Raw genomic sequence first — 12,830 nt, 5'->3', positions numbered from 1 at the left:
ATCTCCTCCAGATAGAAATTGTCTCATCCTGCAATTTGGTCAGCAAATATAAATCATGTAACTTGCCACACACTCCTAAACAAGGCTCCTGGTATCGATTGACTCACATAGTTCATGGGTAGTTAAGTAATACTAAGCAATCATCACAGGCCTGATTTTAGCGTCTTGCTCCACTATAAACCTCTTTCTCTCTCTTTCTTATAGACTAAACAAAGATTTGTTGTTAAGATTTTTTTCTTAAAGATTTCACTTTAATTGGCAATATTTTTTGCCAAGGTGAGGCAGCTTCACACACACACACACACACACACACACACACACACACACACACACACACACACACACACACACACACACACACACACATACACACACACACACACACACACACACACACACACACACACACACACACACACACACACACAAGACCACCACTCCACTCCACAACATAAAGCGGTTTTAGTCAATTCTTGTGTCAATCAAGCTAGCATTCCAGTCACGTAAATTAAATTAAAAAAAGAGGCTCGCTGAAAGTCTGTGAGAACGTCAGCGGTGTTGTAAGGTAATCTATCTATCTATCTATATCTTTAGCTTATCTATCTATTTACTATCTAAACATATGTTGTACCTAATTGCCAGAACGCACAACTTGGACTATTATGCAAACCCAATTTGTCTAATAGGCCAAGTTTTCCCGAAGTTATTTATTTTTTAAATATCTTTTCTTATAAAATGATAAAGCTTACCATTATATTATATACGATTTAATTTTTGTCTTTAAACTTGAGTTAAAGCTAACGTAGAAATATGACCAAACCTAACCAACGCTACCTAACCTTAAAGTTAACTAACCTTAATTAACATAACTAACTCATTAGTTTATGTTCTTAATATATGTAGATGATGCTGAAAGTGAGGTGGGAGATAAGGATAGAGGAAGAGCAACAGGGAAGTAAAGTGTACTAGGAGGAGATGGAGAGTGAAGGAAGGAGGAATGTAGTGAAGAGGGGGGGGGGGGGGATATAATAGAGTAGTAGACAGGAGAAAGATAATAAGGACCTTCAGGGAAGGTGTTAAGGGACAAGATCTTTTTTTTTCCAACAGTATATATATATATATATATATATATATATATATATATATATATATATATATATAATATATATATATATATATATATATATATATATATATATATATATATATATATTCTTGTCTTGTCCTTACTCTCATGGTGGGTAGAGTAAATAGTTCCGTGATTTGGGTGTTCATGGTAGGTCGCTCTATTCTTATGTGAATTGCCTCAAGAATTTGTAATCTTCTTGAATCTTGGGTTTTGTCTATTATGCAAGTATTCTTGTTCAACATTTCTCTTGTTAGAGTAATGTCATGGGCTTGTCTCATGTGATTCCTAGGGGCACCAGATTGAAGATGGCATGTCAAACGCCTCGTCAGCTTGGTCGACGTCATACCTATGTACTTACATTGAAGGTTACATCCTTCGTGGGGGCAAGTGTACATGTATACAACGCTTGACTGCTGTAGAGGGTTCTCCGTCGGCTTCGGGCTGTTTTTGATAAGGAGTTCGGAAGTCTTCTTGGTTTTGTAGAATATTCAGCAGCAGTCAAGCGTTGTATACATGTACACTTGCCCCCACGAAGGATGTAACCTTCAATGTAAGTACATAGGTATGACGTCGACCAAGCTGACGAGGCGTTTGACATGCCATCTTCAATCTGGTGCCCCTAGGAATCACATGAGACAAGCCCATGACATTACTCTAACAAGAGAAATGTTGAACAAGAATACTTGCATAATAGACAAAACCCAAGATTCAAGAAGATTACAAATTCTTGAGGCAATTCACATAAGAATATATATATATATATATATATATATATATATATATATATATATATATATATATATATATATATATATATATATATATATATACTCTTGTTCTGTATATATATATATATATATATATATATATATATATATATATATATATATATATATTTTCATAGCCCAGTCCGTCCTCCTATGGGTTTACCAACGTCAAGAAATTGCCGTACTAACGTGCCCTTGTCCTAACCTACCAGAGGAGCCAAAACGGAAAATGGAACAGTATGTCAATTTCGCGCCGCTGTCATATATTTCTAGCACGGTAATTTTTCGGCCTCAGGTAGAGTATACGTCAAAATGCGACGTTCTATTTGGTAGAACGGGTTGTATGGGCCGTAGGAACGTACGGAAGAACGTCAATAACTACCAAAGAGAGTGTAGAATGTGAGTGAATGACCTGGGGAGGGGGGGAGGAGGGGGGGGGTAGAAGGAGGGGGAACAAGTTGCTAAGGAAGAATATGATGGTCAGAACGATGGAAGTCATGATTGAATGGTTGGGGAGACGAGCTACGACCCGGCATAAAATATTCCATCTTGCTCGTCAATTTTTGATGGGTGCAGTTGTTACGAAGGGAAGGGGGGGAGGGAGGAGTCTTGGTGTGTATTCACCTTGTTGTATATACAGCAGGGGATGAGCTAGAGCTCTTGGGTCCCGCCTCTCAACCCGTGATCGACGGGTGTCTAGGATCAAAGGTGTATTGTACTCGGTCATATCTACATGAAGATAGAGAATGACAGGACTTGAGAATGGTCCAGGACGGACCGAAACGTCGTCGTCCCTTCAATTTCTAGTGTGTGGTCTGGTCAACATAGAGAATGACATTTCTTCTCGACAGGTCAAACGCCTCGTCAGCTTGGTCGACGTCATACCTATGTACTTAGATTTAAAGGTTACATCCTTCGTGGGGGCAAGTGTACATGTATACAACGCTTGACTGCTGTAAAGGGTTCTCAGTTGGCTTCCAAGAAAACTAAGATCTCCTTTACAGCAAATAATAACAGGAAAACCGAAGATAAAATGTTTGCGCTGCTTCGTGTACTTTCAATACACCAGATCTGTTAGTGAGTCTGAAGGCGGTCAGGTACTGAAGACAAATGACCTGTTATTGGCCTTAGATCCTCACGAGTCTGTCAAAAATAAAATGCAAGTCTGAATAAATATATCAGACTGACGATACTCAGGGAACAGAATCCTTTAAAACAAAACGAGGTAAACAAACTGTTGTATATTTCGTCTACTTGGCTTCATATGTTCTCCGAAGACGATAGTGATGATATCCACGTCGCCTCTGATGATAAAGCTCCATACTCACTGGGGAACAGTAAACAATAAGGAACAAATATTTCTTAAAATTGAGACTGAACGCCTCCATCCATTACCTTTGTCCCCGAGGAGCCGCAGGTGCTGGGAGGAACAAGTGGCAGAGACCTCGCCAACGAATGGGTCTGCTTCCACACCGTCAGATAACGCCACTCAGTCGCAAGGGGCGCTTACGTTGAGCTCAGGTCAAATCGTTGCAGGAACGTGCGTTGGTTGACAAGCACTCGAGGTAAGGAAGGTGAAGGCATGCAGCCCTGTGCTTGATGTGTTCGTCTGAGGACTTAATTGATTTTCTAAATGTTCTTCTGTGCTTGTGTTCAAAGGGAACTTGATCCCTCTCTCTAGGGGGACCCACAAATCCCAGCTTATTTATGTGGTTACATTTGTTTAAATAATATATTCTTTAGAGTAAGTGGACACATTAAAAATCTTCCCCTATGCAACATATTGTTACTTTACTCGTTCTCATGGTAGTTAATCTTATAACAATGTTATACTTAATCCACAACAAGCTCAAGAGTCTGAATGCTTGTGAGCAACAAGATTCGTCCTACGTTTGGCAGGGAAGATACGAACAAAGACACGTCGACTTGCGTCTTGCTAATCTAACGTAGCTTATTTAGTTCAATTTGACCTCTGGTTTCCACTTGAGGAACCCAGGGTCGTAACGTAGAGTATTTTGTTATGTTTCTCAAAATAGTTTGTGTTTACGGATTCCAGTTGTGATCCTTTCTTCTGTTTTCTCTCGTCTGGACATGAAAGCTTTCTAAATCCAATAAATCTATTCCTGTCAACTTTCTTATCTCGGGTACATGTCTTGTAGCAGGTCTTCCTACCTTCGACATTTTTCTTCTAGTGCTTCACAACGCATCTATTCTACTCTGGCGATGCATATTCCCACAATTGGTCTGACGAACGTCGCTTACGTATATATCCTTGCCTTAGTGTGTTTAAGAATACACGGGCATAACAAAATTGAAATTGCAGAAGGCCTTTTGGTTAATGAAGGTCAACTGCTATTCAACTACATTCAAATACACACAGAAATCACAATTGCGTGATGCATCAAATAATTGACCATGTCGTAGCTCAGTCGATTAAGGCAGCGTCTGGGATGCTCTCGGACGCAGGTTCGAATCCTCGTCACGGCCCTTGTGGATTTCTACATTCAAATACACCTCGTTACATCTGTGTCTAACCCACGCTTGAACTACACTCATTATGCTCTGCCAATCAGCGCTCTACGATGGTTCCATCATTGCCTGTAAGACATAAAGGTAACTCATTAAGACACAATATGTCTTAAAAGTAAGACATATTGTGTCTTACTGTTCTCAATACCCCACACTGAAGAGCTGCGTTCAGCCGTGAATGGCTGGCTGGGGCTTCAGGCACCACCAAATCTCAACCACTGGCCATCAATTAAAAGTCAAAATAATTTGACAATAATTACCAAGTATTGGTATGTATTCGTATGTATTTGACAATACATACCAATAATTACCAAGAATACAGGAGAAAGACAGAGGAGAAAGAGAGGTATCACGGAGGAGGAATAGGAAGAAGTAGAAAAAGTAGTATGTGAAAGAGAAAGTGAAGAAGGCGGAAGATGTGGAAGAGGAGAGGAGGAGGACATGAGTCTTTAAGCAGTGAGAAGGTTAGGTTAGGTTAGGTTAGGTTAGGTTAGGTTAGGTTAGGTTAAAGGAAAAGACACGAAGGTAGAAGACTAAGGAAAACATGTGAAAGGAGAGTGTTGGGGGAGAGTGCAGGGGGAGAGTGCAGGGGGAGAGTGCAGGGGGAGAGTGCAGGGGGAGAGTGCAGGGGGAGAGTGCAGGGGGAGAGTGCAGGGGGAGAGTGCAGGGGGAGAGTGCAGAAGGAGAGCAGTGCAGGGGGGGGAAAAGTGTTAGAGAGACAAAACGCTATAAACATAAAATGGAATAGAGAGAACCAGAGGACGACTTACAGGCTAGAATGAGAAACTAGAACAAAACAAGACCAGAAATCAAGAACAAAGAACAGACTCAAATAAGCAAAATAAACAAAAAACAATAAGGAAATAGTAAAGAAAATAAAGCCAGTCATAATTCACGAGCACCATTAACAAAGCACAAATAAAAAACACAAGAATGAACACTAAGAAATACGTCATGAATGTTTAAAAAAAAATAATAAAGAGAAATAAAGCTCCAAAAAAATGCTTGCCTAATCCCCCCCCCCCCTCCTCCCCCCCCCCCCAACCCCCCTTTAGACTCAGGTTAGGAGGAAAGCTCAGGTTTTTCCTGCTCCTCTGAATCCCTTACCCCAAAAAAAAGTGGATAAGATTGGAGGATGAAGACCTCTCTTTTATGTCCAGACTGTTGGAGCAGATCAAAGGAATCTTGTAGAATAGGGCATCCTCTGAATGACTTGATGCTGCTTCTGTGCCTCTTCTCTCCTCTCCTTCTCCTCCTCACAACCTCTTGATGAAATAACACAAAAAAAAAAACACGGGAATGACTCGTCTTGCAGAGTGTGAAGGTTAGGTTAGGTTAGGTTAGGTTAGGTTAGGTTAGGTTAGGTTAGGTTAGGTTAAGTTGGGTTCACACTTATCTGCTTCATCCGGAATATTAAAAACCCCATAATATCATTCCTAATAACACTGGTTAGACGCTGCATGTGTCAATATAATATATATATACATATCTACATATGTATGTAGCTACATATATCTTATCTAGCTACATATGTATCCCTACAAAAAGGGAAGGGGGTGGTAGGAGAAAAGCACACAGAAACTGTATTGGAGGGGACCTACATTCCCTCCAATGCGTTATGTGTGGTTTCCTCCGAGGCTATGGGTCCCCCTTCTTCCAGCTAGAGGTGGTACTCCCTTCCATATTATCTACATATATATATTTGTTCTCCGATAATTCAGGGGATTTAATATGAATGATAATATTTGGAATCCTGTGCTGCTTCGCTTGCAATCTTGGAGGCAACACAGGAGGTGAGTTCAAGGTATATTTGTCGAGGCCGGGAGACTCGTCTCATGAGTTACTCTCGACAATGCAACACGACTCAAAAAACCCCTCGAGTCATGAGAAAAATTCCCGGAGTATTGTAGTAACTTTTGCCTTCGGGAGATGAGGAGAAGCGGTGAGGAGGGGCGTGGGAAGTGAAGAATAAAGGGAAGAAAGGGTAGAGAGAGAGAGAGAGAGAGAGAGAGAGAGAGAGAGAGAGAGAGAGAGAGAGAGAGAGAGAGAGAGAGAGAGAGAGAGAGAGAGAGAGAGAGAGAGAGAGAGATAGGGAAAGTAAAGGGTAGATAAAGAGGAATGGTAGATAAAGAGGAATGGTAGATAAAGAGGAATGGCAGATAAAGATAAACAGATAGATAAAGAGGTAGATAAAAAGCTAGAGTGAAGGGTAGAGAGAAAAGCAGAGAGACGGAGGGACTTGTAAATGAAGAGACACAGAGAGACAGTGTTGATAGAGGAATAGAAGAACAGAACAAGACAGGAAATTATAGAATAGAAAGACGGAGAAAGTGTCGAGAGAAAGGACAGATAGGGGGGACAGGAAAGCGAGAGGACATAGAGGAAGGGAAAGTTGAGAAAGACTGCCAAAGATAAACAGCAGGAGAGAAGAAAATATAATTAGAAAGAATAAATAAGAATACCTAATAAGAAAATACGTATCAACACAACTCCTCAGTCTGGCAGTCCCCAACACACGATAGCTAACAAGTCGATAGCTAACAAGTCGATAGCTAACAAGTCGATAGCTAACAAGTCGATAGCTAACAAGTCGATAACTAACAAGTCGATAGCTAACAAGTCGATAGCTAACAAGTCGATAGCTAACAAGTCGATAGCTAACAAGTCGATAGCTAACAAGTCCATAGCTGACAAGTCGATAGCTAACAAGTCGATAGCTAACAAGTCGATAGCTAACAAGTCGATAGCTAACAAGTCGATAGCTAACAAGTCCATAGCTGACAAGTCGATAGCTAACAAGTCGATAGCTAACAAGTCGATAGCTAACAAGTCGATAGCTAACAAGTCGATAGCTAACAAGTCGATAGCTAACAAGTCGATAGCTAACAAGTCCATAGCTGACAAGTCGATAGCTAACAAGTCGATAGCTAACAAGTCGATAGCTAACAAGTCGATAGCTAACAAGTCGATAGCTAACAAGTCGATAGCTAACAAGTCCATCGCTAACAAGTCGATAGCTAACAAGCCCACAGCTAACAAGTCGATAGCTAACAAGTCCATAGCTAACAAATCCATAGCTAACAAGTCGATAGCAAACAAGTCCATAGCTAACAAGTCGATAGCTAACAAATCCATAGCTAACAAGTCCATAGCTAACAGATCCATAGCTAACAAGTCGATAGCTAACAAGTCCATAGCTAACAAATCCATAGCTAACAAGTCGATAGCAAACAAGTCCATAGCTAACAAGTCGATAGCTAACAAGTCCATAGCTAACAGATCCATAGCTAACAAATCCATAGCTAACAAGTCGATAGCCAACACAGCCGGCTACAAAATAACCTCATCTCTTCCCCTTATACATCCGGCCTTATAGTGTGGGCTCGAACCGGCACCCTTCCGACATGTCGACGTGAGAACCACCATGGGAATATGAGTACGAATATGGCTCCTGGTAACGTATGAGAATAACGAGGACTTGGAATAACGAGGACTTGGAATAACGAGGTCTGGGATAACGAGGTCTGGGAATAGTGAGAGGTTGTGAAAATCAAAAATGCTTCACTCAGTCTAAAACAAAAATCTACTGAGCGAAAGTTCTATTTCAGGAAGAGGGGCTCCGTTCCGTATAAGAATAGCAAGGAAGGGGCTCCGTGTCGTGTACGAATATGAAGGGGCTCCGTGTCGTGTACGAATATGAAGGGGCTCCGTGTCGTGTACGAATATGAAGGGGCTCCGTGTCGTGTACGAATATGAAGGGGCTCCGTCCGTATAAGAATATGAAGGGGCTCCGTCCGTATAAGAATATGAAGGGGCTCCGTCCGTATAAGAATATGAAGGGGCTCCGTGTCGTGTACGAATATGAAGGGGCTCCGTCCGTATAAGAATATGAAGGGGCTCCGTGTCGTGTACGAATATGAAGGGGCTCCGTCCGTATAAGAATATGAAGGGGCTCCGTGTCGTGTACGAATATGAAGGGGCTCCGTCCGTATAAGAATATGAAGGGGCTCCGTGTCGTGTACGAATATGAAGGGGCTCCGTCCGTATAAGAATATGAAGGGGCTCCGTGTCGTGTACGAATATGAAGGGGCTCCGTCCGTATAAGAATATGAAGGGGCTCCGTGTCGTGTACGAATATGAAGGGGCTCCGTCCGTATAAGAATATGAAGGGGCTCTGTGTCGTGTACGAATATGAAGGGGCTCCGTCCGTATAAGAATATGAAGGGGCTCCGTGTCGTGTACGAATATGAAGGGGCTCCGTCCGTATAAGAATATGAAGGGGCTCCGTCCGTATAAGAATATGAAGGGGCTCCGTCCGTATAAGAATATGAAGGGGCTCCGTCCGTATAAGAATATGAAGGGGCTCCGTCCGTATAAGAATATGAAGGGGCTCCGTGTCGTGTACGAATATGAAGGGGCTCCGTCCGTATAAGAATATGAAGGGGCTCCGTCCGTATAAGAATATGAAGGGGCTCCGTCCGTATAAGAATATGAAGGGGCTCCGTGTCGTGTACGAATATGAAGGGGCTCCGTCCGTATAAGAATATGAAGGGGCTCCGTGTCGTGTACGAATATGAAGGGGCTCCGTCCGTATAAGAATATGAAGGGGCTCCGTCCGTCTAAGAATATGAAGGGTCTCCGTCCGTATAAGAATATGAAGGGGCTCCGTCCGTATAAGAATATGAAGGGGCTCCGTCCGTATAAGAATATGAAGGGGCTCCGTCCGTCTAAGAATATGAAGGGGCTCCGTCCGTCTAAGAATATGAAGGGGCTCCGTCCGTATAAGAATATGAAGGGGCTCCGTCCGTATAAGAATATGAAGGGGCTCCGTCCGTATAAGAATATGAAGGGGCTCCGTCCGTATAAGAATATGAAGGGGCTCCGTCCGTCTAAGAATATGAAGGGGCTCCGTCCGTCTAAGAATATGAAGGGGCTCCGTCCGTATAAGAATATGAAGGGGCTCCGTCCGTATAAGAATATGAAGGGGCTCCGTCCGTCTAAGAATATGAAGGGGCTCCGTCCGTATAAGAATATGAAGGGGCTCCGTCCGTATAAGAATATGAAGGGGCTCCGTCCGTATAAGAATATGAAGGGGCTCCGTCCGTATAAGAATATGAAGGGGCTCCGTACGTGTAAGAATATCAAACAAGAGGCTCCGTCCGTATAAGAATATTAAGGAAAAGGGAGGCTCATTTCCCAAGCAAGAATCTCCGCTTCCAAGTAGTGAGAGCTGCTCCATCAGATACGAATATTCTCCAGATGACCTTTTGGAATGACATCGTCATTTTGTACTATATTGCCGTCTATAAGGTCAGCTTCAACCGGGCCAAAGTGACCTCCCTAACCGCTTCCGCCAGACCTGAGGCGCTGGGAGTAAGAATTTGTTGAGCAGCTTATATTACTATTGCATCGTTGCAGCAGCTGTTTCGGCAGCTGTTTGCATGTGAAGATCCTCCTTTACGTGGTGGTTGGTCTCAGCTTGCACTCTAGCTACGGGCTCGCCATAGCCCGTGCTACTTGGAACTTTGTTCCAGGTAGCAAATCTTTAACAACAACAACAACTGCATTCTAGGGGGTTCACTGCAGGTTTAAAAAATAAATATTTGACATATTTAGGGAGCCGAGCGGACAGCATGCTGGACTTGTGATCCTGTGGTCCTGGGTTCGATGCCAGGCGCCGGCGAGAAACAATGGGCAGAGTTTCTTTCACTCTATGCCCTTGTTAGCTAGCAGTAAAATAGGTACCTGGGTGTTAGTCAGCTGTCCCGGGCTGCTTCCTGGGGGTGGAGGCCTGGTCGAGGACCGGGCCGCGGGGACACTAAAAAGCCCCGAAATCATCTCAAGATAACATCAAGATATTTGCTATAATGCCATATTAAGATTTGATAAATTCCGTCATTTTTACCACATTCAATTTAAGGGAATTAAGTTTGGTTATTGTTGACCTATAGAACTTTTCAGGTCACTTGATTCCAAAATCATGATAAAATGAAAATAAAGAGTCAGAGAAAGAAAAAGAGAAAGAGGTAGAGAGAGGTGTTGACCAGACCACACACTAGAAAGTGAAGGGACGACGACGTTTCGTCCTGGACCATTCTCAAGTCGATGACTTGAGAATAGTCTTCCAAAGGACCGAAACGTCGTCGTCCCTTCACTGTCTAGTCTGTGGTCTGGTCAACATACTTCAGCCACGTTATTGTGACTCCTCGCCTGCATAGAGAGAGATCATTAATCAAAAAAATAGTTTCCAAAGCCTGTTGCAAAGACTGAACTGAAGTTATCATCGATTAAAACTGTCAACCACACTATCTTGAAAACCAACATTTTATTCACTTGGACCTCCTAGGAGACTCGAACCACCTACCACATGGCCAGGAGACAGAAAAATTCAAAAATCAGATTGCAGCATTCAAAAGCTTATAAAGAAATAAAATAGTTAATACTGGTGAAATATACAATTAAATACATAGAATATCTTAGGAATGGAAAGCTAATCAGTTGCTAGCATTTACAGCCATATACCTCCCGTCTTTAAGACGTAATGAGATTCATTTATGGCTCGGTGGGGATCTCCTCAGACTGGCCTCCCTCAACACCTGCTATGAATATTCTAACTCTCTCCCTGGCGTCCTTGGCATTCCCAAGTTCTTCAATATATATATCTTCTGACTCCGGAATACATAACAGAGCTCCTGTGAGATCCTGACATCTACATAACCTATCTTCCTACTCATCCTACTATTCTTCTGTCGCATATATATATATATATATATATATATATATATATATATATATATATATATATATATATATATATATATATATATATATATATATATATATATATATATAAATTTCCTTGTGAGAGGGAAACATTTTAATTACTACCATTATTTTCATAATGATAATGTCAGTGATAATCAGAATGTGAGAGAAGTTTAACTTTCAATAACTTCGTTCAGAGTTATTATTGGGAATTAAAGTTTAATAGGATGGGAGAGTAAAATCCAGCTTTCACACTGGTGAGTGTTGGCGAGGTGGGCTTCATGGCCTGGGTTGTGTCCAGGTTAAGTACTTACATACCTAACTCCGGTAATACTGCAGAATGAGTACCAGGGGAGGGGGCAGATTCACGAAGCAGTTACGCAAGCAATTACGAATCTGTACATCTTTTCTTAAATCTTTGGCGGCTTTGTTTACAATTAATAAACAGTTAATGAGCTCCGAAGCACCAGGAGGCTGTTTATAACAAAAACAACAGTTGATTAGGAAATTTTCATGCTTGTTAACTGTTTAATAAATGTAACCAAAGCCGTCAAAGATTGTGGAAAGATGTTCACGTTCGTAAGTACTTGCGTAACTGCTTCGTGAATCTGGGGCCCAGATAGGTACCTCCCAAATTCGATTAATGACATAAGTCGAGACAGTTACTTTCTTCCCAAACTCTTTCTTTGGCTATGGTTATCTTGAGGTTATCTTGAGATGATTTCGGGGCTTTAGTGTCCCCGCGGCCCGGTCCTCGACCAGGCCTCCACCCCCAGGAAGCAGCCCGTGACAGCTGACTAACACCCAGGTACCTATTTTACTGCTAGGTAACAGGGGCATAGGGTGAAAGAAACTCTGCCCAATGTTTCTCGCCGGCGCCTGGGATCGAACCCAGGACCACAGGATCACAAGTCCAGTGTGCTGTCCGCTCGGCCGACCGGCTTCTACCGGAGGCCTACATAACTCGGACGAAATTTAAGATCGAGGAAAAATCAACTAATTATCTTCACCTGATTAATGTTAACTATGAAACAGAAACGTTTACGTGGGAAAAATGTCACGATAATATTCATATAAACGATAAATAACTGTTGACCAAACCACACACTAGAAAGTGAAGGGACGACTTCGTTGTGGTCCGTCCTGGACCATTCTTAAGTTGAATCATTCACAATCAACTTGAGAATGGTCCAGGACGGACCGAAACGTCGTCGTCGTCCCTTCACTTTCTAGTGTGTGGTCTGGTCAACATATTTCAGCCATATTATTGTGACTCATCGTCTGCAATAATTAAGTGAATCAACGGGAAAGGGTAACAAGATGCCATTAGAAAAGCTACCCTTCTCACAGGATAAAAAATAAAAAAAATGGAATTAAACACCCCACTAAACATGTCTTCTGAAGAACACATGTACACATACACTGCCTGGGAAAAAAAATTGTTAGTTACAGTTGATTGATTGACAGTTGAGAGGCGGGCCGAAAGAGCAGAGCTTAACCCCCGCAAGAACAACTAGGTGAATAATGCATGTTATGGAGTAAGGAATTAACTTCACACAGGCAAAGTTATCATCGGATACTGATCGACTGGGCGCTAAGTCATGTAGGAATATTAGGGAATGACATTGCAGACGAAGCAG

The 12,830-nt window shown here is 42.1% G+C and overlaps 1 protein-coding gene across 1 annotated transcript; it reads right to left on the bottom strand.

The window, feature by feature from the left end:
* Positions 1 to 6,918: 6,918 nt before the first annotated feature.
* Positions 6,919 to 7,725, bottom strand: LOC138370533 (uncharacterized). Its single transcript, XM_069334917.1, has one exon. The coding sequence runs from the start codon at positions 7,723 to 7,725 to the stop codon at positions 6,919 to 6,921; it is 807 nt and encodes a 268-aa protein (XP_069191018.1).
* Positions 7,726 to 12,830: the final 5,105 nt, after the last annotated feature.

This window comes from Procambarus clarkii, chromosome 32 (genome assembly GCF_040958095.1).
Source record: "Procambarus clarkii isolate CNS0578487 chromosome 32, FALCON_Pclarkii_2.0, whole genome shotgun sequence".
Taxonomy (NCBI): domain Eukaryota; kingdom Metazoa; phylum Arthropoda; class Malacostraca; order Decapoda; family Cambaridae; genus Procambarus; species Procambarus clarkii.
This window is presented reverse-complemented; position numbering and strand designations above follow the sequence as displayed.

Excerpts from the sequence above, each read along its gene's own strand:
- LOC138370533 (XM_069334917.1), bottom strand. The coding sequence starts at position 7,725 with ATGGATTTGTTAGCTATGGATCTGTTAGCTATGGACTTGTTAGCTATC.